The sequence below is a fragment of the Mauremys mutica genome, chromosome 14, assembly GCF_020497125.1.
Source record: "Mauremys mutica isolate MM-2020 ecotype Southern chromosome 14, ASM2049712v1, whole genome shotgun sequence".
NCBI classification, from domain to species: domain Eukaryota; kingdom Metazoa; phylum Chordata; order Testudines; family Geoemydidae; genus Mauremys; species Mauremys mutica.
In genome coordinates, this window is record NC_059085.1 from 6,455,274 (window position 1) to 6,480,749 (window position 25,476).

Consider the following 25,476-nt stretch of genomic DNA (forward strand, 5'->3'; position numbering starts at 1 on the left):
ATCTATTCCAAACTTCCCAACACAGAGTGTGCTGGATGGTGGTGTGTTGCACACTAGGATACCCCCATGGTACACTACACTGTGAATCGACACAAGCACTCCTGGTGAGTATGGGCAACTTCGATGCAAGCAGCCAAGTAAGCACACTCACAAGCAATGTATACTAACAGTGGGCAGGCTTTATGCCAACATAACTTGCATCAGCCAAAGTTTGTAGTATAGACACGGTCTTAGACTAGATCTGCAGCACAGACAGGAATAATTCCCAATCCCAACTGAAGTGCTTTGACAGAACTGTTTTAAGCACAAACTATTCACTGCAAACACATTAGCCATACTGAGTTGTATTCTGAACCATGAAGCTTTGTCCTGAGTCCCTACTAGTGCTGCTCTGAACTACTTCAGTTACAGTTCCCTCCGGGTACCTATCCCACAGTTCACTGCACAGCTCCCAGAAGCAGCGGACTCAGATTCTGAAAGACTCTGGTACACTATGAGACAATAGCGGGAGGAGTATCTGAACAATTTCAGTTCCATTCCCACTGGCAATAGATGCATGCAGGCTGAACTGGTTCAGACTAAATCAGGTTTGCTTTCAGCAACTCTAAATACTGGGTTGAAAAGTTTGGGGCCCTGGAGATATTCCAGCTGGAAGTAGAAATGGATGGAGTCTGATATTTTCTTTGATGCAATCTTGTTTATTTGCAAAGAATGTACAAAGTCCTGTGTCTCTGAATGCAGAAGGAACCAAGAACAAAAGGATTATTTTCTGAGCTTACACAGCCAGCAAGGCTCTTTATTTAGCCAATACCAGACCCCAAAGCCCTCTTGCTAGCTTTTTCCAGGGTCCAAACTTTGCTTACATGCTCCTGATTGGCTTTCTTGCCTGGCCTCTCCCTCTCTCTTTGTTCTTGTAGGGTCTCAATTTGTGTGCGTGATCTCTCTTCCCACACAAACACACTCCTACCCAATGCAATAGTCAGCGAAAAGTCCTGAGTGGTTTCAGACACACCTTTTGCTTCAGGTGTAGCTCATGCTTAGTTATGTTAACAGAACTCACACCTATCAACCCCAGAGTTCACACCTATCAACGTCAATGGGGTCAAGATTTCACCCAGCTCATAACAGTACTGATCCAAATGATATGTATCCGTATAAACAGTTTGAGCACTTTTACATGCAGATGCAAGGGATGTTACAAGTTTGCTAGGGGGCACCACATAGCTCTTGTGAGAGTAAATTTTCTCTTGTGTAGAAAAGATATTTCATCTCAAAATACTTTACAAATAATCTACAAAGTGCCCCTGAGTTGGTATTAACCCCATTTTACCAATGGGGAAACTGAGACTTGCCTAAAGTCACAAAGGAAGTCTGTGGTGCAGCCACTAATAGAACCTAACATCTGTTAGTCTATAAGGTGCCACAGGATTCTTTGCTGCTTCTACAGAACCAGACTAACACGGCTACCCCTCTGACACTTAATAGAACCTAGATCTCCAAACACCCAGTCAGTCCTGTGCTTTAGCTGAGGGCTTGTCTACACTACACAGCTTTTAGCGACAAGGCTGTGTCGACACAGTCTTGTTGCTAAAAGTCAGCGTGTAAACACGCCATTGGTACAGCCCTGAGAGCGGCATAAGCTTTGTCGGCAGGAGCCGCATTCACACTACCGCTTGGGTTCGCAAAACTTTTGTCTTTCGCCGAGGGGGGGGGGGGGGGAGAGCTTTCTTAAGTACCTGCAAAAGACAAAAGTTTTGTCGGTCGCAGTGTAGACAAGCCCTAAAAGTAACATTTTGAATGATGGTGAATCAATGGCTTCCAATTAATCTAAGAGCAGATATGTAGCACTACCTACCTTGTCCCACATCTGCTTCTATGCTCCTTACTTATGGGCTGTTCTCCTAGCATAGCAAATACTTACACATTTCAATACAGAACTCATCCGCTCTGCTCTCCTGGGCAGACGGGAAAAGAAGAGAAGCAACACAAAGGATATGCAAGTGCAAAGACTTCAAGACTAGATTATTCACCACTAAAAGTCCATATTTGTCAATCACTACCACACAGCGACGGCAGAGACCTATTCTACAGAGACAAACTAGAGCACACAACATGTAACTGGGAGCAACTGCTGACAAATGCAGACTTTTCCCAGCCAACACTAGTTGATTTGCTAGTGTGTTTCTGTGGCCCCAAATGCCATCAGATATGCCGGGCAAGGCTGCTTAAAGGTCATTGTGACATTACTGCCCAAAGCTCAATCTAATTCCCCGCAGGAATTAAATGTCAAGACACACAAACCCCGCTCCCCAGAGCTGGAGCCACCAAGGGGCTGCAGGGGACCCTGGACAAGGAGTGATGTGACCCAAGCCAGAAGAGTGGGGCTGAGCAGAGCATGAAATCAGTGCAACCCGCCCCACAGCCATAGGGTTGTGGGAGGAACCCCCACCCCCTCCCCAGCTCCACCCACCCCACCCCCACAGCACCCCCAACTCGACACTCTCCACCCCTTGCTCAGCACCCCTCCCCCACAGCACCCCCAGCTCCACACTCCCCACCCACCTCCCCAGCTCCAGGCACCCCACCCCCTCAGCCCCACACTCCCCTCCCCCTCCCCAGCTCAGCACCCCCAGCTCCAGGCACCCCTCCCCCACAGCACCCCCAGCTCCACACTCCCCACCCGCCTCCCCAGCTCCAGGCACCCCACCCCCACAGCTCCACACTCCCCTCCCCCACAGCACCCCCAGCTCCAAACTCCCCTCCCCAGCTCCCGGCACCCCGCCCCTGGCTCCTCCCATAACGCCCCCAGCCCCACGCCCCGCCGGGCGCGTCTCTCACCTGCGGGCCGGAGGCGGCACCTGGCTCGGGGCTGGGGCCAGCGAAGTGCAGCGGCCCCGTCTCGCCCCCGGGCGCATCCTCCTGGCGGGTGGGCGGGAAGGCGGGGCGCGCTCCCGCGAGGCAGAGAAGCAGGAGGGGGCGCGCTCCCGCGGCGCTGCGGGGAGTCCTGGGCGCGGCCCCTTTGGCAGCACACGGTGCAGCGCGCGCGCCGCCCAGCCTCCGCGGGAGACACTCCGCCCACCCCGTCAGTTCGTGCGCATGCGCGGAAGGGAGGGGCTCTTCCAAGCCTTAAAGGAGCCGCGTCGAATTTCACAGCCCCTGTGCTAGGCGGCCAGCAGCAGGGGGCGCCCGCGGGCGGGTTACAGTAGGACCCACAATTAAAGCGTGGGGGACCAGGGTCAGACCCCCAGGCTGGCACCAGCGCAGCCTCTTGCCCTGCCCTGCACAGAGCACAGTGACCCCGCAGCCAGGACTTGCAGCCTCCCAGGCCCTTCCTGGGCTCTACCCACCCCTGCCCAGCACCGCCCCCAGGGACTGCACCACCCGCCCCTGCCCGGCACCACCCCCACCTGGCACTGACCCCCCCATTCCCACCCCTGCCCTTCCCTTCCCCGCGCCACCCGCCCCTGCCCGGCACCACCCCCACCCAGCACTGACCCCCCCATTCCCACCCCTGCCCTTCCCTTCCCCGCGCCACCCGCCCCTGCCTGGCACCGATCCCAGGGACTGCACCACCCGCCCCTGCCCGGCACCACCCCCACCCGGCACTGACCCCCCCATTCCCACCCCTGCCCTTCCCTTCCCCGCGCCACCCGCCCCTGCCTGGCACCGATCCCAGGGACCGCACCACCCGCCCCCGCCCAGCACCACCCCCACCCAGCACTGACCCCCCCATTCCCACCCCTGCCCTTCCCTTCCCTTTCCCTTCCTGGCACCGACCCCAGGGACCGCACCACCCACCCCCACCCAGCACCACCCCCACCCAGCACTGACCCCCCCATTCCCACCCCTGCCCTTCCCTTCCCTTTCCCTTCCTGGCACCGACCCCAGGGACTGCGCCACCCTCCCCCGCCCGGCACCGACCCCAGGGACCACCCCACCCGCACCCGCCCAGCACCGCCCCCAACCCAGCACTGACCCCCCCCCATTCCCACCCCTGCCCTTCCCTTCCTGGCACTGATCCCCGGGACCGGACCACCTGCCGCTGCCTGGCATTGACCCCCCCCCACTCCCACCCCTGCCCTTCCCCACCCAGGGCCGACCCCAGGGACCGCATCCCTGAGCCTGCCTTTCCCCACGCAAGGCTGCTCCCAGGAACCATCCCCCCGGCCCTTCCCCACCTGGCAATGACATGAGGGACCACTCCCTCAGCCCATCCCTCAGCCTGATGCTGACAACAGGGACAACCCCCATACAAACACCTACCTCGCTGCCATCAACACACACCCTGCCTCACCCCCACCCCCCCGTACACCGTGCCTCAGCACCCTCTGCCCACCCCCCACAGCCCCTCAGTGCTTCCCCTACACACATCCCCCTTACACTCTGCCTGACCACCACCCCTATATCCACCTCTCCACCCCACACCCTACCTCAGCATCTCCTTCCCACACACCCTGCCTCACCCCCCGTACACCGTGCCTCAGCACCCTCTGCCCAGCCCCCCACACCCCCTCAGTGCCTCCCCTACACACACCACCTCAGCATCCCCCTTACACTCTGCCTGACCACACCCCCATATCCCCCTCACCACCCCACCTCAGCATCTCCCTCCCACACATCCTGCCTCACCCCCTACTGCACCTCAATGCCATCCCGCAGCACCCCCACACCGTCACCACACTCTGCCACAGCGCCAACATACCCCACCCACCCTGCCTGAGCACTGCACCCCCCCACATTGTCTCCACACCCATAACCTCAGTGCCCTCTCTATTGCCCTGCTCATCAGCTCCTCCCTCACACACACCCCACCTCAGTGCCCCCATAGGCCCCACTTCGGCAACCCCCAACACACCCTGCCCCAGTGTCTCCTCCACTCCCCCCTATCTCAGCACCTCCCTCATTCACTTCCCACCTCAGCCCACCCCCCCATCTCAGACCCCACCCCCCATTGCTTCCCCCCTCCTCCACACCCAGCCTGTGTCCCCACATACACATCCCACCTCAACGCACCCACACCCACCCAGCCTCAGCATCCTACCCCACCTCTGAGCCCCCCCAAACACACACTGCCTCAGTGCCTCCTCCACTCCCCACTACCTCAGTACCTCCCTCATACATACTTCCCACCTCAGCCCCCCCAGACCCAGCCTGTACCATGTGAGGTATCATTTTTAAAGTCTTGATCCACTGAACATGAATAGCCTGTTAGATTGTGTGCGCTATCATTGTATGTGAAGTTATTACGGTAAGTATTGCTATGAGTGTTACTGGAATAGGTCTTTCAGTTGCAATCAAGGCATAGCCATCACTGGCCAGACAGGTGTTAATGGCTCATCAACACCCAATCCCCTACCCCAGGGGGGCGGACTAATCCTCATTACAAGGATCTTTCTAGCAGCTGGAAGAAAGTATAAAAGGAGGCGAGTGGTCATCACTCCCCCCCCCATCTCAACAGCTGGAGGGACATCTGGAAGACAAAGACTTCAAACTGGGCAAGTTTGGTGCCAGGCCAGAAGGGGGGCTAGGCTGTATATTGAGGAATTGTAACCTGCTTGTACCATGTTAGGGTGAGAGTGTGCTTGGGCTGGTCTACACTACGGGGGGAAATCGATCTAAGATACGCAACTTCAGCTACGTGAATAACGTAGCTGAAGTCGAAGTATCTTAGATCGAATTACCTACTGTCCTCACGGCGCGGGATTGACGTCTGCGGCTCCCCCTGTCGACTCCGCTACCGCCGTTCGGGTTGGTGGAGTTCCGGAGTCGACAGGAGCTCATTCAGGGATCGATATATCGCGTCTAGATGAGACGCGATATATCGATCCCCGAGAAATCGATTGCTACCCACCGACACGGCGGGTAGTGAAGACGTACCCCTTGATTCAAATCCTGCTCAGTCTGTTTCAGTTAGAATTCAGACCTCAAATTTATTTCTATTTCTTAGGTAACTGACTTTGAGCTCTGTGCCTGCTACTTACAAGAAGTTAAAATTTGTCTGTAGTTAATAAATCTTTTATATTTTACCTAAAACAGTGTGTTTAGGTTGAAGTGCTTGGGGAATCTCAGCGCAGACCACACAGGCTAGCATGTGTCCATTCCACACTGAGGGTGGTGAACTTGGTATTGAGTTTACACTGGTCAGACTTCTGAGCAGTACAAGACGGTAGAGTTCTGGGGTGTAAGACTGGAGAACTGGTGGGAATTGGCTGAAGCCTCCCTATTGATGTATCGCTCATGAGTGGCGGGGAGGTCATTCATGTAACTCGGCTGTGTCCCCGCCTGTAGATGGCTGTGTCAGTGCAGTGCCTAGCAGAGGCTCCTAGCTTGACATGAGTATCACAGGGAACGGCAGCCCAGGTTGGTGGGCTTGGAGGACTCCACAGTCCCATGGTCCAGGTTGCACCACAGGGACCCCATCACACTTCATACATCCTGCCTAAACATCCCCCACTCACACCCCACCTCTGTGCCCCCCATATTCTGCCTCAGCACCCCCATAGAATCTGCCTCAACACCCCCGCACACCACCTCTGTGCTCTGCCCATACACCCTCCTCTTCAGCACCCTCCTTAATGTTCCCCTCCCACCTTGCCTCACCGCCCCTCACACACACCATCTCAACCCCCCATCCCCATCTCAGTGCCCCAGCTGCATAGGTGGCAGGAGAGGTGAGCCAACCCAAGTGCATACCTAAGGTTTCAGATGGGATTGTAAGTGGGGTGGTTTGCCCGACCCACCACCTTGTAGCCATGGCTACACTGCTATTTTGGTTGTGCTACCTGGATCAGAATTAGTACAGGTATGGCCACCTGAGCTGGAAATTACACCTCCAGTTCCAGTGTAGAAATATTGAGGCTACATTAGCAGTTAGTAATGACTACACACAGGAATTACTCCTCCCTGCATCCAGAAAGGGCATGGAAAGGATGTAGAAATGCCCTTTCTACAGTGTTGCTAAAGCTGTAGTGAATCTTGTGATAGTTGGTATGTTTCAGAAAGCCCCAGCTCCTGGTGGGATGTGATTACATGAGACTCTCAGCTTCCTTAAAAAAACCAACCAAACAACAAAACAAAACAAAACAAAACCACTTTTAGCCTTTGCACTTGCAGCTAAAAGCTTGAAAACATGACCCACATGGAACCTCAGGCTCAGACACTAGAAAGTAAAGAAAGTTCCAACTTTTTATTTTTTAAAACCTCCTGCATTTTAAGACAAGCTAATGATTTTGGGGAAGGTTGATCATTTCCAAAGCCTGGGAGTTGGCCACTCCCATGGGTGCAGCAGAAGTGTGCAGGGCACACCTTTCAACTGGCCTGAATTGTGCAGGACATCCCACATCTGGCCCTGATTTTTAAGGTCATCCTGTGGTCTCTCATTTCCATGCAAAGTACCTGATTCAGGCTATTCAGCTGCTGCTGCCAGTTCCCCCAGCAGCTCCGCCACTGCTGTTTAGTGAGTTAACGTGCCCACCTGCCCCCTTCCTCTCCCCTCCCCTTGGCTGGCTGTGTGGTGCGCAAGGATGCTGGGGACACCTGCCCTTACAGGGAGTCACTCGTACGGCAGTGGCAGCAGTTAGTTTCTCTGCAGGGAACAGAACCAAGCTTTGGTCCCCATGGCTGGCACGTAGCAGGCCCTGCCTTCAGGCAGCAGGGGGAGTGAAGATGGGTTGGGTTGGTTTCGGAAGGGAGGCTGGGTGGTTCTATCTGCCCGGCTCAGAAGGACTTCATGATGACGCAGATGATGAAGAGGTTACTCCCCATGTGCAGTAATTGCGGTTCTTTGAGATGTGTCCGCCTCTGGGTGCTCCACTTCAAGTGTGCATGCAGCTCTTGAGCCTTGATCAGAGATGGTCAGTTACATTGTCTGTTTGGCCCCCGTGTGCCCTACACCTCCTCATGCTGGACACCGGGGATAGCCAGGGGTGCCTGGGCAAACCACCCTCAGTTCCTTCTCCATCCAAATGTCCTTTAAGGAACAATCCGAAGCAGAGGAGAAGGAGGGCAGGTAGTGGAGCACCCAGCAGGGGACTCATGGAAGGCAGCCGAGACCTGTGGTGGTTATGGCTGGTCCTTCCTGGCAGGGTTGTAGGACTGGCTTACGATAGGCCCATGACAAGGGTTGGTCCACACACTCTGGGGCAGATGTAATGCAATTACCGTTCACACACTGCTTTTGTTAGCCGTATGGCCTACACATTCAAAAATGGTGGGGCAGACACACACACGAGCAGCGGGAGCTATTTTAAAATACACTTTAGGTTCTGTTTTTCTGCCCTCTGGTTGCTGAGCCTGTAGGTCATGGTTTCAGGCTTTTCTCTGAAACCACAAGAGCTAAAAACACTCAGTTACCAAGACCCTCTTGATTCCAACAGCAGGGTGCGTGCGTGTGTGTGTTAAAGAAAAACACCAAATATCACAAGAGCTGGCAATGCTTATTCTCGAGCAAGTCTGCGGAAGGACACTTCTCGGGGATTACAAATTTACCCTAAATCAAAAGAGGCAGAAATCAGAATGTCCACACAGGTCTGCAAAATAACCGAAGTGTGACCTGAACCCAATTTAAGGCATTTTGGTGCCAGTCACTGCCACTAGCTGTAGGCCAGGCCCCAGATACACGGGAGGAGGGGGAGCACATGCTGTAAAGTCCACTACTGCACTGTCTTCTCCCCATCCCCCTGCGATGCTGATCATTTGAAGAGAAACTCAGTAGTGTTGGCATCCTAGGCAAGCCAGTGAGGCAGCGGAGGGTGTGCGCAGGCGGGCGTGGGGCCGGGGGTTAACTTGGGGAGATAACAGATAACCCTGATTGCACAAATGAAGCACACATCTCCACACCAGCTCTTGCACATGGATGTGTATTTTAATAAAAATAATTCTGTCAAAATACAACAGAATGTTACCATATTTCCAGTACAGTTTTACATTTTTTTCTTCAGTTAAAATCCCCCCCGCCCCTTTTGAGGGTTTCATGCTAGCATTGGGTAACTTAATTCACAAATACTAAGCTCAGACTGAACCAATGTGCACAACTTGTAGAATGTCCATTTAGCCAATGTTATTAACAAAGAGGATAAATCCGGAGGAGCAAAAACTCTGCTCACTCACTAGTTGTATTGTGGAGTTTTTTTTTATTTTATTTTTTATAGCCGACAGGGCTGGTAAAAAGGAAACAAAACCAAAGTGTCCTCACAACATTCCACGCTGAAGCTGAACTTTTCGTACCTGAGTTTTGAGCCGTCGGAAGAAGAAAATTAAATTACAATGTATACTTCATTGGATTGGTTTTCCTGTTTAATATGCTGTAAGAAAGAAACTGAAGAGGTCATCAAAACCCCCCTACTGCCAGGTGTTCCACATGGTGCTGTCTACAGAGCCAAGAGGAGCACAGGTGCACACATGAAAAATAAAAACCCAACTCAAATCACTAGAGAGGATATTAACCTTAAATAGCGTCACACCCAGGTGGTCTTTAGTTTTACAATGTCCTGTAGCAAAGCCCACGCCCCCGAAGGCATCATCTGCTTCAATTTCCAACTTCAAAGTGACAAGAGCCCACCGTGCAAAACCCAACTCCCTCACTGTGCTCTTCCTACTAATTTGGGATAAAGCCCTCCTGGGTCCTGGCATTTGGCTGTTGAAGCGTGTGGGGAACAGAAGAAAAACAAAGCAGTTGAGGGTGGTTCTAAGAGGAATGGGGTGTTGTGTGGACATTTGGAATGTGTCTGTAACATGTGAACTCGTGGAACATGTCTTGTGATTTAAAGTGCAAAACCCCCACAGTGATCTGGCTGCTGAGAGTAAAAAGAGGTTAAAACAACTGCCCGTAAAGTAACGTTTCTTTTCATTTTAGATCCTCCTCTTACGTGATCAGCTTCCCAGGTGCACACCCAGAACCAGATCCCAACCACAGCACTGCCCCCAGGCTGGCGCCGTGAACTACGTGGCCAGGCCATGTTGTGGGTGCTCTCTGGCTAGGATGACACTTTCCATCTCACGTTACTAGCCGGGGTGCACAGAGCTGGCAACAGCCCACAGACCATAACACTGGCTCATCGGAGAGAAAGGAGCCACGGGGCGTTCATTCACCTGCCGCTGCTGCTGCTGGACACCTGCGGGGGGCGCAAATGTGAGCCCTCACCAAAGAGACCCAGTGCTTCCTCTTTAGGTGGCTGCTGGCTCCCCCCACCCCGCAGGCCTGCTCTAAAATGCCTCCCAAACCTGGCGCTTGGAGGCCAGTGGGCCCCATCTCCCTACCCAGGGAAGGGTGGCTCAATGGTAAGAGCCGACCGCCTGGAATTGCCCTCTGACCCTGGTGCTCTTGAAGGCGTGGCAAGGTGCTGGGCAGCAGCACTGCAGTCACCCAGCCGGGCCCGTGCACAAATCACCGCAGGAGAGACGAGTCACACCACCCCCTCGCCTCCTCCGACCAACGGCAGCCCCAGCTCAGTGTCATGGGGGTTCGGAACCAGTGTAAAGAAGAAACTAACAGGCCTCTAACTGGGAAACAGATTCAGAGGCAATTTAGGGGCAGTTCTTTACCAATGTACATTGCCCTTAACGACATGCACAGCAGCTGGGGCGTGCATGACAGCCAGCTGGACGCTACTGCTAACAGCAGCATGTGGGGCTTTCCATCCATGGCTCTTAAAGCACTTAAAGGAGCACTGGGGAAACTGAGGCCCATAGAGGTGAGGCGATTTGGCCCAGCTCACAGGAGGCCAGTGGCAAAGATGCGGAATAGAGCCCAGAGCTCCCAGGTTGCAGTCCAGAGCCCTGCCTGTGGCCCAGGCTGCCTCCTGTAAGAGGAGCAGGCTCAGCTATCTGATTTGTGCGCAGTCTGGCATGCGGCACAATGGCCTTCCCTGAGCTCCAGCGGTTTAACCCAGGCTGTGATGTGGCTCTGGGTTGGACTCTCTCCCTTCGGTTTAAACCTGGCTTGGAGCAGTTCAGCTAAACCCGTTTAACATCACGCTTTCCCCAGAGCAGCTCTAGGCATAGTCCAAGCCCAGGTCTCCCTCTGATGGAGCCGCGGCTAACGCCCAGCAGCAGCAGTGACCGAGCAGGGCAGTCAGCTGCACGGAGCGTGGGGAGCAATGCAGCAATACTTGCAGAGGGGACCCGTTCTCCTCCACATGCCCTGTGTGCAGCTAGTGTCCCCGGGCAGCGTCCTGCCGCCGGAGAGCTGAGCACTGGGAACAGCCTGGCGCTAGTGAGGGCAGGAAGTGGTAACCGAAAGCTCTGGAGATAGCGAGATAAGGCACAAATTAAGTCAACATCCTCCCCCGGCCACTGATGCGGTGAACCAGCCTCCATGCTGCGCTGCCCCCCCGGGATAGGTGAGTGTGGTTGTCCATTGTCCTGCCAAGCCTTGGGGGAACTGCTGGACAGAGCAGGGCCCCTCTCTCCGGCAGGGACCCCATGGCCAGCCAAGCCCCGGCCCCCACACAGGCAGCTGCCAACATTCAGTTTGATTCCAACGTGAATGACAATGGCACTTACGCAGCCAGCCCGTTTCCAGCGTGGGCTGGTCCCATCACCGCAGGGCTGAACCGCGCACACTCCAGACTGCCCCTGAAGAGACGCATGGCAGGACCTGGCCCTGGGAGCGGGACTGGCTGCTCCAATGGGTCGTTTCCATCTCTAGACTCTGCAGGAAATACCCCACGTGACCCACAGGGGGATTCCGGTCTCAGATTGACACTGGTGTAAAACATTCCATTCAGTGGAGTGAGCCCTGATTTACACCGGGGGAGAACCGAGGCAGGCCTGTGGGGTCTGCAGGCGTCTGGGCAGGGGATTCGGGAAGTAGGTGTGATGCCTCCTGAGGCACATTAGCTCCAGGAACAGCCCGGTTACTCCTCCAGCCAGCAGGCTCCAAACTTGGGCAACACGACAGAGCCGGGGTCACACCCAGCCCTTCTGCAAGGAGTCTTGTTACACTCAGCTGCTACAGCCACAGGCGTGAGCCCGGGGCCCGGCCGCCCTAGAGGAAAGCACTGCCCCTCTCTCAGGAGCCTGCCCTACATGCCAGGTACCCACTGCTGCTGCAATCAGGAACAGGGGCCACGGTGCAGGAGGGCATTGGGACGGCTGCAGCTCCTCCCAGGGCTGGATCCATGCAGCTGCTTTACCGGCAACACCCTGGGAGGAAATGGCCCACCAGGCTCTTCGACAGGGCCAAGTGCCTAAATAGCAACCACAGCTGCCCAGCCTCTCAAAGGGGGCAAACAGAGTCACTGTCGAGCAGGCCTTGAAACTCATCCAGCAGCACCAGGCAAAGCGTGGTTCATCCGCACTTCCCCTGGGAACCACGGCTCCAACCAGGTGGTCAGAATTTGTCCCAGGTGACCCTCAGATGAAGCCCCAGCCCAGCTGATCCCCTCAGACCCTCCTTTCCCACATACACACAGGACACCACAGCCTCTGGGAGCCAGAGCCACAGGGCAGGAGAGCTGGCCCCAACCAGCCTCTGCTTCTGCCCTTCCCTGCAGCACTGAGTGCATGCTACAGAGCGCCAAAGGCGCAGACACTGTCGCCCTCATGCCAGCGTCCCGTGGCACCCTCTGGACTCACTAGACACTGGGCGATTGGGGCATGCTCACACCTGAAGCATACGCAACATTACGGACCTGAAAATAACGAGGCTGGAGCTCAGAGAGGAGCTAGTTTAGAAAGGCTCCTGGGTGTTGTTCCCTGTTACCATCAGAGCACGACTGTCCTATGGCCTGTCAGTCACTTGCTGGTGACATCCCCTGACCAACACAACAGCGGGGGCACAGAACCTCAGGGAAGCAGGTTTCAGGAGACATGGGATTTTAGTCACTCAGATCCAGCGCTGGGCAGGATTCTTGCGAAGGAGGAAGCTCTCAATTCCCTGCACGCCGATCGACTCTCAGCCCACCAGAGACCCTGACCCCACTGGGTTATTCCTTATACACCGACGAGACAAGAAGGGGAAAAAAGGCACGTGTGGGGCCAGCACTCAGACGGAGCCAGGAGAGTGCTCTGGGATTACAGTGTAAATTCTGACTGGACCCCAAGCCATCCTCTCCCGGCTCCTCCCTACCTCTTTCCTGATGCCTGGTGCCACTAGCTAAACAATGTAGGTGGGGGAAGCTGGCACACCACCTCTGCCACTCTGCTGATGCCCCTCAATCCAGCTCCCCACCCCATCCCCCAACTCTGGCAACACCCCTCAGCTCTGCCCCACAGCTTCCCCGCTACCCCAGACCCTAGAAGCTCCTGCCCCACCGTCAATGACCTTTAATCCTGACCTGTAGCCGCTGCTATTCCAGCCTGAGGCTCTCCAGAGGTCCAAATGCAGCACCGTGGTGCCCACCAGGGGATTCCGACGACACCTCTCTCCCCTGCAAAGGAAGTCAGGGTGAAACCGCCCCACTACGCTCCCTGCACAGAGTCACTAAAAGGGCACCTTCCCCAAGGCTCCCGGTTCTGAAGCCAGCCCCTCGGAGGAAGCTGCCACACGCCTGCGTGCTAACCCCCTTCAGTGAAAGCTTGTTGCCCCAGGCTGTGCGTGATGGGTCCCTTTACTAGGGAGCATGAAACCAGCGAGCTGTGCACTTCTGCAGCATCCTCACAGCTCACCCCAGGGGTCCATGCAAACCTGAAGCAAAACCACAATCAAGAGTCATTCCAGCCCGCTTGCTCCAGGGACAAACATCCCCGTCTGGGCTGCCATCTGGGTAAGTGGTTGCAGTACTGCAACCCTCTGGTGCTGCTACTGAGAGTGCAAGGGGATTTAACACAGCTAGCTGCAGACCCTTTGGAAAGGTGCGATTGGGAGTGTGTAGCTTTGCGAACAGGGGCCGCTAACAGGGAGTTGCGAGAGGGAGTTTGGAAGGGCAGTGGGAAGGGGGCGAGGCACACTTGCCAGTCTTTAAAACCTTTAAACTAAACTATAATCAAAACTTCTTAATTTAAACAAAACCCCTGTCGTTAACCTAGGTAGCTGTAGAGGAGACAATGCAGGCAGCAGCCCAGCAGCAGAGCGGGGGCTATCCTGTTTATTGCGCTCAGTGCAGCATGTATGATTACCTGCCCTGTGGGGGGTGGGGGGTGTGTGCAGTCGGTGCAAGGAGCTCCTGGCCCTCAGAGATCATGTACGGGCTTTGGCGGCCAGGGTGGCAGAACTGGAGGAGCTAAGAGAGGCAGAGAGGTACGCTGATGAGGCTTTCTGGGACATTGTAGAATTGTCCCACCTCCGGTCAGACAGCACCTGTGCTGCTAAGGAGGATGAAAGGCTCAGGGAAGGAGAACAGTCAATGGGAGCAGAGGGAAACCTTCCTATAGTTGGGACCCTCCTTCCAGATGGTGCTGGGGTTGCCTCTAGGAAAAGGCAGGTGTTAGTAATGGGAGATTCGATCATTAGAAACATAGATGGCTGGGTTTGTGATGACTGGGAGAACCGTATGGTGACTTGCCTGCCTGGTGCAAAATTTGCAGATCTCTCGAGGCATCTAGATAGACTCATCTGTAGTGCTGGGGAGGAGCCGGAGGTCGTGGTACATGTAGGTACCAATGACATAGGGAAGGGTAGGAGAGACACCCTGGAGGCCAAATTTAGGCTGCTAGGGAAGAGACTGAAATCCAGGACCTCTGTGGTGGCATTCTCAGAAATGCTCCCAGTTCCACGCACAGGGCCAGGTAGGCAGGCAGAGCTTCAGAGTCTCAATGCGTGGATGAGACGATGGTGTAGAGAGGAGGGGTTTAGATTTATTAGGAACTGGGGAAACTTTTGGGATGGGGGGAGCCTATACAGGAAGGATGAGCTCCACCTAAACCAAAGTGGATCCAGACTGCTGGCACTTAACATTAAAAAGGTTGCAGAGCAGTTTTTAAACTAGATGGGGGAAAGCCGATTGCTACAGAGGAGCACGTGGATCAGAGACTTCTCTTAGGGGAGAGTCTATTGATCAAGATTCTCTAGATTTTAGTCAGGAGGAGAGGATGGAAGAGGATAAAGTAGGGGCCAGATCAGACGAGAAACATTCACATAAAAAAGAATCCGACATCAGAAAAGGGCAGACAAATAAACAGGGACAAGTTTTTAAAGTGCTTGTACACAAATGCCAGAAGTCTAAGTAATAAGCTGGGTGAACTAGAGGCCTGGTGATAAAGGAGGATATGGATATAACGGGCATCACAGAAACCTGGTGAAGTGGGGACAATTAATGGGACACAATCATTCCGGGGTACAAAATATATCGGAAGGACAGAACAGGTCGTGGGGGGGGGAGGGGAGTGTCACTATATGTAAAAGAAAATGTTGAATCAAATGAAGTAAAAACCTTAAATAAATCCACATGTTCCATAGACTCTCTATGGATAGTAATTCCATGCTCTAATAAGAATATAACAGTAGGGATCTATTATCGACCACCTGACCAAGACAGTGATAGTGACAATGAAATGCTAAGGGAGATTAGGGAGGCTATCAAAGTAAAGAACTCAATAATAGTGGGGGGTTTCAATTATCCCCATATTGACTGGGTACGTCACCGCAGGACAAAATGTAGAGACAAAATTTCTCGATACTTTAAATGGCTGCTTCTTGGAGCAGCTGGTACAGGAACCCACAAGGGGAGAGGCAACTCTCGATTTAGTCCTGAGTGGAGCGCAGGATCTGGTCCAAGAGGTAACTATAACAGGACCGCTTGGAAATAGTGACCATAATATAACAACATTTAATATTCCTGTGGTGGGAAGAACATCTCAACAGCCCAACACTGTGGCATTTAATTTCAGAAAGGGGAACTAAGCAAAAATGAGGAGGTTAAACAGAAATTAAAAGGTACAGTGACTAGAGTGAAATCCCTGCAAGCTGCATGGACACTTTTCAAAGACACCATAATAGAGACCCAACTTCAAGGTATACCCCAAATAAAAAACACAGTAAAAGAACTAAAAAAGAGGCACCGTGGCTTAACAACCATGTAAAAGAAGCAGTGAGAGATAAAAAGGCATCTTTTAAAAAGTGGAAGTCAAACCTAGCGAGGTAAATAGAAAGGAGCATAAACACTGCCAAATTAAGTGTAAAAATGTAATAAGAAATGCCAAAAAGGAGTTTGAAGAACGGCTAGCCAAAAACTCCAAAGGTAATAACAAAATGTTTTTTTAAGTACATCAGAAGCAGGAAGCCTGCTAAACAACCAGTGGGGCCCCTGGACGATCGAGATACAAAAGGAGCGCTTAAAGACGATAAAGTCATTGTGGAGAAACTAAATGGAGTCTTCACAGCTGAGGAAGTTAGGGAGATTCCCAAACCTGAGCCCTCCTTTGTAGGTGACAAATCTGAGGAACTGTCACAGATTGAAGTGCCACTAGAGGAGGTTTTGGAATTAATTGATAAACTTAACATTAACAAGTCACTGGGACCAGATGGCATTCACCCAAGAGTTCTGAAAGAACTCAAATGTGTAATTGTGGAACTATTAACTAGGGTTTGTAACCTGTCCTTTAAATCAGCTTCTGTACCCAACGACTGGAAGTTAGCTAATGTAACGCCAATATTTAAAAAGGGCTCTAGAGGTGATCCCGGCAATTACAGACCAGTAAGTCTAATGTTAGTACCGGGCAAATTAGTTGAAACAATAGTAAAGAATAAAATTGTCAGACACATAGAAGAACATAAATTGTTGGGCAGAAGTCAACATGGTTTCTGTAAAGTGAAATCGTGTCTTACTAATCTATTAGAGTTCTTTGAAGGGGTCAACAAACATGTGGACAAGGGGGGTCCAGTGGACATAGTGTACTTAGATTTCCAGAAAGCCTTTGACAAGCTCCCTCACCAAAGGCTCTTACGTAAATTAAGTTGTCAGGGGATAAGAGGAAAGATCCTTTTATAGACTGAGAACTGGTTAAAAGACAGGGAACAAAGGGTAGGAATTAATGGTAAATTTTCAGAATGGAAAGGGGTAACTAGTGGTGTTCCCAAGGGTCGGTCCTCAGACCAGTCCTATTCAACTTATTCATAAATGATCTGGAGAAAGGGGTAAACAGTGAGGTGGCAAAGTTTGCAGATGATACTAAACTGCTCAAGATAGTTAAGACCAAAGCAGACTGTGAAGAACTTCAAAAAGATCTCACAAAACTAAGTGATTGGGCAACAAAATGGCAAATGAAATTTAATGTGGATAAATGTAAAGTAATGCACATTGGAAAAAATAACCCCAACTATACATACAATATGATGGGGGCTAATTTAGCTACAACTAATCAGGAAAGAGATCTTGGAGTCATTGTGGATCATTCTCTGAAGACGTCCATGCAGTGTGCAGAGGCGGTCAAAAAAGCAAACAGGATGTTAGGAATCATTCAAAAAGGGATAGAGAATAAGATGGAGAATATCTTATTGCCCTTATATAAATCGATGGTACACCCACATCTCGAATACTGTGTACAGATGTGGTCACCTAATCTCAAAAAAGATATACTGGCACTAGAAAAGGTTCAGAGAAGGGCAACTAAAATGATTAGGGGTTTGGAACGGGTCCCATATGAGGAGAGATTAAAGAGGCTAGGACTTTTCAGCTTGGAAAAGAGGAGACAAAGGGGGGATATGATAGAGGTATATAAAATCATGAGTGATGTGGAGAAAGTGAATAAGGAAAAGTTATTTACTTATTTTCATAATACAAGAACTAGGGGCCACCAAATGAAATTAATAGGCAGCAGGTTTAAAACAAATAAAAGGAAGTTCTTCTTCACACAGCGCATAGTCAGCCTGTGGAACTCCTTACCTGAGGAGGTTGTGAAGGCTAGGACTATAATAGGGTTTAAAAGAGAACTGGGTAAATTCATGGAGGTTAAGTCCATTAATGGCTATTAGCCAGGATGGGTAAGAATGGTGTCCCTAGCCTCTGTTTGTCAGAGGATGGAGATGGATGGCAGGAGAGAGATCACTTGATCATTACCTGTTAGGTTCTCTCCCTCTGGGGCACCTGGCATTGGCCACTGTCAGAGGACAGGATACAGGGCTGGATGGACCTTTGGTCTGACCCAGTATGGCCATTCTTATGTTCTTATGTGTATCGTGGTGGGGCCTGGCTGCACCACTAGAGCAAAGAGGTCTCAGCATGACCTGTTATTCAACAGCTTAGAGGCTATCTCTGAGCTTGACCATGGCAGATTGTCAGTCATTCCTGCAGCGTGCCCAGGGATCAGACAGCATGTCCTGAGCTCTCTGTTCTGGCTCTCCAGACCGGCTGCGTGCTGTTCTCTGCAGAGTAACACTTTTTATTCATTTTCTGGTAGGGAAAAAGAAGCTAGTTTGAGCCATTTTCCATCCCAGCTGCTCAAAGGAGAACAGCATCACGTACAAGGAGATTTCACAGCCCGTTTGCCTGTGATGAGAACGGTGAGATTTTGGACATTGCAAACACAATTTACTCCACACAGATGCAGTAGCAGGCCCAAGTCAGCTGTGAGTTTTTCTCGTGCACTAAAGGTTGCTATGTTGTCATGTTCCAGACTGATCCAATGTTACAGTGGAACGGCTCCCGGAGCCCCTGCGGTTACCTAAGGCGCATTTTAAAGTGCTCCTTGACACCCTAGAGTCATTAAGAAAACTGCTGTTGTGACAGAAGAGTCATAATATTCTTTAACCCAAGAAGCCAGAGCCAAGCTTCCAACCACTAGAACTTGAGAGCAAGATCAGCAGAGCTAGTCGGTTACGTGGCCAATTCAGAGACGGGTCAGCTATGAAGGAAAAATTAGCCTGGAGGATCTTGAATTGAACTGGAGATAAGCAGGGCAATAGGAACGAGGAAGAGAAGCACTGTTTCCTGATGCCAGGCTCAATGATGCTAGGGCAGGAATGGCTGAGTATTCACAATTGCACTAACCAGTCGTTGTGGAGTTGGACATGGAACTGACCGGAATGCAACACAAGAATGGGCTTATCCAACGTGAATAACTTTTAGGAGAACTGGCTGAAGACATGGAGAGGCCAGTCCATCACATCTTCAGATACCCCAGAGGAGCTACCAGAAGTCTTAGCCCAAGAGCATTTAGATGCTTTACCTGTAATGATCGAGAAACTGAAGATAAAACAATTGCTCTAGAAGAGTAACTGCAGCTGTGGAGTAAAAGCTTCCTAACAATTCTGCCACGGAAGAAAGTGATCCCTGGTGCAAGGCCAGCCCAGGGACCCAAGGGGACAGCTGCACAATGCATGACAAGGAAAAGGCCCTGCTACAGTACTGAGCAGCAAAAAGCACAGCCTCCAGGGACTCTTTGGAAAGGACGTGGTGACGTTGTTACAAAGCTGGGAAGAGAGGCCAGCTGCAAGCCAGGACAAAAACAGCTAGAGCTGACCAGCTACTGGGGCTGTCCCCGTCCTTGAGGGATATGGTTAGGTAAGTAAGTGTAGACCCAACCTACCTAACCCAAACTGGCAAACCCCAGGCCAAGAGAGGACGTTGAACTGGGAGCTGAAAAGCAGGTCTGCTGTAAGAGACTGTGAATATAAGTTCTAACGCCAGGCTGGCTTTAGCAGATGCTAATGCAGCAACCCCTGGCGGTTGTTTATACTGGACTGTGCAAGTCAGGCCCAGTGGCTGGTGAGGAAGCTGCAGGAAGAGGGAAGATTCCTCCCTAAGTCAGTCAGTGCATCTACACAAGAAGCATTTTCAATTCTACATTTTCACCAACAGGTGGCGGTAGCCATTTACACATTGGTTATGATTTCACAATGGAACCTTCACCCCCTTGCCTTCCACCACTCCACCCCCCAATCTGTCTGCAAAGGATTTACCTTTGGTGTCCATCACCACCACCAGCACAGGCAGGCTCTGCAGCAAAGGCAGCATCCAACCCCTCCTCCGCCGGGCCCTCAAGCATTTGCTACATCATCAGCAAAAGCAGTAGTGACGCAGGGTCTGGGCTTCAGCAGAGAGGTGCCTTGTGGTCTCCTGCTCCAACTGCAGCCTCCACTAGTGGCGCCGAACATGCCTGCTCCAAACCAACGTAGCTGGGAGCCAGGAGCTAATTCCTTCCCCTGCATGGTGCACAAGCTCACTCGCAGTCTGGAGCCCACAGGAGGGGCTGGCAAGGATTTTAAGCCTGAATACCCTCCACTTGGCATTAGTGAATTTGAACAAATTTTATTTTTCATTTTCCCCTTATGAAAAAATTTCAGATTAAACACAGAACAAGCAGCAGAGACATGTGCTGCAAACCCCACTTGCCCTCTGCGAAGATCTGTGGGCAGTCAGTCAGTTAGGCACACTGCTCTTCACATGGGGTCACACTGTACCCTACTCTGTCAGCGACGGCACCCAGACACAAACGCAGCGTGTAAAGCCATTGGGTATCGTTAGTCTCGCACGCACAGCACGCTGGGGGTAGGTGCTTTTAATCCAACATGTCTAGCAGCACTTGTGAGGACACCTATGACAGCACTGCTGAACCAGTTCATCCTTGTTTGGTGTTAAGCTATCACCGCTGCTCGCTGGAGTCACTCTGTGGCTCCAAACTCAATATTTACTTTACAATCCTTATGAAAACAGAGCTGCCGCCTTTAAATGTAATGGCCTGGCTGTCATGTATTTAAAATCTTGCCGTCTATAATGCTGTTGGTCCACACACACCGCCTTTAAAAACCTGACGTTTACAAGCTTTGGGGGTGATACAAGCACACTCCGTACTTCCAGGTCAATTCTCCCAGCAGACCCCTGGCATATCCAAGCAGCCAGCTGGATGTTTAGCAAAGATTCAGGGCAGAGCTCTAGCTGGGGGATGCAGCCCAGAGCCCAGCTACACGGACATGGCCTAACCCACAGAGAACGGGGCTGTGTAATGGAACAGGCAGCACTGGCAGCTGCTCCTTGGAGGCTAGCGCCAGGGGCTCATCCAAACCTGCTGATTTCCAACTCCCTCCGCTTTTCCAGCCTGTAATCCCAGCGAGGTGCTCTCCATGCCCGAAGGCTGGCTGCTCCCAGGGCTGGAGGGGCATTCACAGCCTAGCCCACTGGCATGAGGACCAAGGCAAAGTCTCCCACTGCACTAGTGTGGCCTCTCACAGGGTCAGCAAAGCCCAGAGATCCTTCAATTCCCAGGATGAACCTAAAAGTGACTGCTGGGCGGGGGGAGGGGGAAACAGAGCTCGGGCTGTGGGGAATAAACACATGAATGCCTTGGCTGAGGTGGAAGAGATCTTTTTAATGAATGGGATCCAAATAAACACCTTGAGCTGCCCTCTGGGGAAGAGCTCAGGTCACTAGCACTGGAGATAAATACTGGATGTTCCTGTGTGGGGACGGGTATAGATCCTTTTTACTTAAGAAAATAATAAGATGTCACCCAGGTGGATGAGCTTTATCACTAAATTAGCAGAAACCAGCTCAGCACAAACTCTCCAGATATAAATACTGGTGGCTCAGTCAGAAAAACAAAGAGAAAGCCCTAAATCGGAAGGCGCTACATTAGGTTAACCAGCGAAATACTGAGTGCTGCTGCAGCCGCGGTGATGGTGGGGAGCTGGGAGAGGTCTGCCAGCTGCTGCCCGGCTCCGCAAACGGCGCGTGACGGGGCCCGCTGCCGAGGAGGGACTGACCCAGTCAGCGCTCTGTCTCTTCCCTGGCAGTGTGGGGGGCCGGGCAGCAGGGAGGTCAGGCGAGGGACGAGGCGGTGGCGGCAATGGAGAGTGAAGGGCAGCACTGGAGGACGTCACTCCATCTCCTCTGATGGCTAGTGCAAACAATCGTCAACTCTGGCAAAGGAGCAGGAACCCAAGCCCACGCGAGCCATGAGCCGCAAACACTCGGAGGCCTGGCCCAGGGCCAGCATCAGCGGGGGCTGCTTTGGCAGGTTCTGAGATTCTGTGGGGAAGAGAGAAGGAAAGGTCTCAGAATGGCCGTGCCGGAGGGGCCTACCCAAGTGCTCCCTCGACTCCTGAACTCGGCAGCGAGCAGAGCACAGGCTGGGTCTGCCCGGGTGCTGTCCCTGCACAGACTCGCGCCCGCATTCGCTGGACGCGCCCCCCAGCAGCGCGAGGTGGCAGGACCTTTGGGAAGCAGCGCTGCGTGGGCCAACGAGCACCTGCTGGTGCTGCCAGTCTGAGCCCCAGGGAGACTATGGGGCTGTGCAGCCCCAGGTCCAGCCACTGAACACAAGACCCAGGAGAGCAGAACGCGAAGGCAGAAGCAAGGTGGGGGATGGGGTGCTACTTAGTGGCCTTCTCCGAGGTGGCCGCTCTCTGCTCCCACTCGCGGGTGTCTAGCCTGCAATACAAGTCCCTCGGGCCTAGCCGTGGATCTGGAGTCCTTCGTTTTCTCAAGTGTGCTCTCCAGTTTTATGCTGCTCATCTCTCTGGAGGGGAAATCCTCCACCCAGCTCTGTGCCTCTGCTGAGGCCTCAGCCAGGAGTACCAGCAAAGGAGGACGCTTGGTGCCACCAGCTTAGTCCAGGTGTCGGAAGGATCACAGGATGCACACGGCATGTCCAAGGACAAGTCCCTCAGGCCACATCCTTCAGCAACTTCTCATCTCCTCCAATGGGCGATCAAACAGGGCAAGCACCTTGCCCCGCCGCGGATACTGAGCCAGCCCTGTGTGGCTGTCAGCAGCCTGATCCCCAGAGGAGACTTTCCTTCCCCAAATTCCGCCTCCTCCAGGTCTGTCTGACAGAGGGTGCAGCCAGGTACGGGGCTGGAGCCCTAACTCCCCTCTAGCTCGCTGCTCTCACGTTACTGCTCGTCATGCTGCACTCTCCCCCTGCATTAGAGACAACAGCCAGACTATTGGTGTATGGGTCCTTCCTGGGACCAAACCGTGGCTCTGTGAGACGGAGGAGCTGGCTCGTGCGTGGAGCCTGGCCGGCGGGGGGAAGACAGACTTGAGCTAAAGCTCAGCCCCACCAGGGAATGGGGAACAGGGAGAGTGTGTGGGGATCAGGCTCCAAGCCCCTGCCCCCGATCCTCAGAGTCTAATTCCCACCCTCTTTTCTCTGCCACAAAGGCCTCGAGGAAGCCAGCTGTGCCACCTTCTCCACCCCGATGGTACCAGCAGGTGGCGTGCTGGGAGTGGGCGAGTCCCCTGCCCCCAGTGTTGACGTCACAATAGCCCCTGCAGGGAGCCCTGCTCAGTCCCTCCGGCCCTGCTGGGTGTGCAGGGAGCTGGGCCGGGCTCCCCGAGGCCCTGGCAGAACGGGACCATTTTCTAGTTTTCAAAATTGTGACTAAAAGAATCAAAGCAGCTTTTCAGGCCCCCGGCCGAGCCGCAGGCTGAGACCAGTGGGAACCAGGGAGCAGGGTGGGTGAGCCACCATGGGAGCCTGTGGGGCCATCAGCCTTCTCTGAGAGCCCAGCGGATGGCACGGCTGCCAGCCAGAGTAACCATCCCTCCCTCGACCCTTTGCCAAGATGTCAGAGGAGCCCAGGCTGCAAGGGGTCCCCTTGCTGTACAGGCCCTATCCTGCCTGCAAACAAGCTTCGTTACCATGGGAGGTTTCTGCATCAATGGGCCCTGGGAACTGGCCAGTTCCTGTCTGGACAGGCTCCACCCTGGGCCAGCTGCTGAGGAGCCAGAACCTACGTTTTCTGGGCTGACTTCCCTAGCCTGGGATGCTTCAGAGGCCACACGAAGGAAGGAAAAGCCTGCGGCAGCTGTCTATGGGGCAGGCGCAAGGGGTGAAGGCCTTACACAGTGAGTGCTCGGCTGGGGAACGGGCCTTCAAAGGCCAATTAGACAGCAGGTGCTGGCACCCAACTGTGGATGCAGAGGGGCCCCAGATCATTGCTTAACCTTGGGGCCAAGACCAGACCTAACTCCTCAAATGCCCAGGTGCACACGTGGCCGGCAGCGTGGGAACACAATGAGAACTAATCAGCAGGAGGAAACCCCACGGCAGATCTCTGGGCACTGAAAGGACCCCAGAGGAGACCACTGATGGCCGTTTAAGGGGCAGGGGGAGAGGGGAATGCACGGGAGGTGGCTTAGCTCCTCGCAGCGAAGGTGGAAATTCGTGAAGAGACCCCTCAGAGGAGCGTTGGGACAGGCGACTGGGTGCGAGCCAGGAGGGGAGCAGAGCAGAGCTGGAGGAGCAGTAGCTGTATGTTGGCCAGGGAATGGGGGTAGGGCTGTGGGTATCTGGCTTCCCTTCTACCCTTCCCCAGTCACCCCAGCTGTCACCATCCCAGGCCACAACCCCTCGGCGCAATCGGCCGCAATAAGGTGAGCTCCAGGCACACATTACTGAGGGCCCCCCCTCACACTCCCAAGCACCTGCCCGGGCCACTGCGCTTGCAGCCCAGGTGTCACGGCCCCTGCCTTACCCAAGATAGCACTATTGAGAGCAGCACACACAGGTTCCCTCTGGATTGGATCCAGCTGCTGCCCAACCGGGCAGTTCCAGGGGTCAGAGTACGCTAACAAGCTGAAAGCGTCCTGGGAGAGAAGAGAGACATGGGCAGTGAGGCAAGCAGCAAGGCAGAAAACAGTCAACCAGGGCGTGTGCCCCAGCCAGCCAGGCAGCAGGCATCAGCCAACAAGAATGCCCCGCCTCTGGCGGCAAACGAGGGCACCTGGGCAAGGGGCTGCTGAGTGAGACATGCACCTCCTCCCAGTGCAGACTGGGCACTGGCCACAGGCGCCCTGTGTTACCGAGTGCCACCGCTGATCCTAGCGCAGCTCCACCCCTCTCCACCCACACAGCCCCCTCCGCCTCCCAGTACTTGGCAGGGAAAGCCCCAGTTCTGGTCCACGTGGTGGGTGCTGCTGGGAGCCCGGCCAGAGGCACAGCCTCACCTGCAGCATCTTCTTGTGTGTCGTGTTCTTCCCGTACTCTCTGCAGAGCTGCTCACTCAGAGTCTGCAGCTCCCGCCCAAACTGGATCATTCGCTCCGTGGCAGCATGGTTCCCCCCGCAGAGCTGCCGCTGGGGGCAGCCGTCTTCTGGAAAAAAGCCAGAGGGGAAGAGAAATGACTGGCAACTCCCGGTGCTCAGCCCTGCTTCAGATCCACAAAGCCCATTTCCCTGAACGTTCCCCTGGTGGGGCTTCCATTCTTTGCGCCCTGAGCCCGGTGTCCAGCTGTCTGCCAGCAGGTGGTGGGTGTCCCTGCAGGATGGGGTGCACACAGGCATGGTACCGTCCAGGATCTGCCCTGGATAAACAGCTCAGCAAGTCTCATGACCAAGCCCCACCGGGGTCCGCACTGCGGCTGCGCTGTTATCACCTCCGCGGTGAGTGTGGAAATGCAGCCCCGCAGAAGGGGCTGCACTGACAACCCCCCACCTCCCCTGACAGTTAGAGCCTCCCCTCTGAGTCTGGACCTCCCACGAGAGGAGCTGGCTCTCCTTTCCGTCCCGGGCCCCTCTGCTGAGGCTGCCGAGGAGGAGGGCAATCCACGCCAGTTGTCCAGGTGGTTTTGTTGTGTGGTGAGCACTTGACAACCAGGAAATAGAGTGAGACCTTCACAGCCTCGTCTCATCTCACAGGGTATGTCACCACAGCAAC

General features: G+C 53.7%; 2 protein-coding genes across 4 annotated transcripts in view; both read right to left on the reverse strand.

Annotated features, from left to right (window-relative positions):
• The window catches only part of GFOD2 (glucose-fructose oxidoreductase domain containing 2), a 54,642-nt gene extending 51,579 nt beyond the window's left edge, over positions 1-3,063 (reverse strand). Inside the window, exon 1 of the mRNA XM_044987713.1 lies at positions 2,839-3,063. The gene's annotated coding sequence lies outside the window, so the exon portion shown is untranslated. The remainder of the gene's footprint in view (positions 1-2,838) is intronic.
• Positions 3,064-8,842: 5,779 nt separating this feature from the next.
• The window catches only part of RANBP10 (RAN binding protein 10), a 158,649-nt gene continuing 142,015 nt past the window's right edge, over positions 8,843-25,476 (reverse strand). Inside the window, exons 12-15 of one of the 3 annotated variants that reach the window (XM_044987379.1) lie at positions 24,768-24,913; positions 24,296-24,407; positions 19,778-21,842; positions 8,843-13,370 (exon numbers count right to left, since the gene is read on the reverse strand). In XM_044987379.1, the coding sequence (XP_044843314.1) occupies positions 21,712-21,842; positions 24,296-24,407; positions 24,768-24,913 (389 nt within the window). In that variant the 3' untranslated portion in view covers positions 8,843-13,370; positions 19,778-21,711. Of the gene's footprint in view, positions 13,371-19,777; positions 21,843-24,295; positions 24,408-24,767; positions 24,914-25,476 lie in introns of those variants that run through there. The other 2 variants (XM_044987380.1, XM_044987381.1) reach the window with 2 other exon arrangements.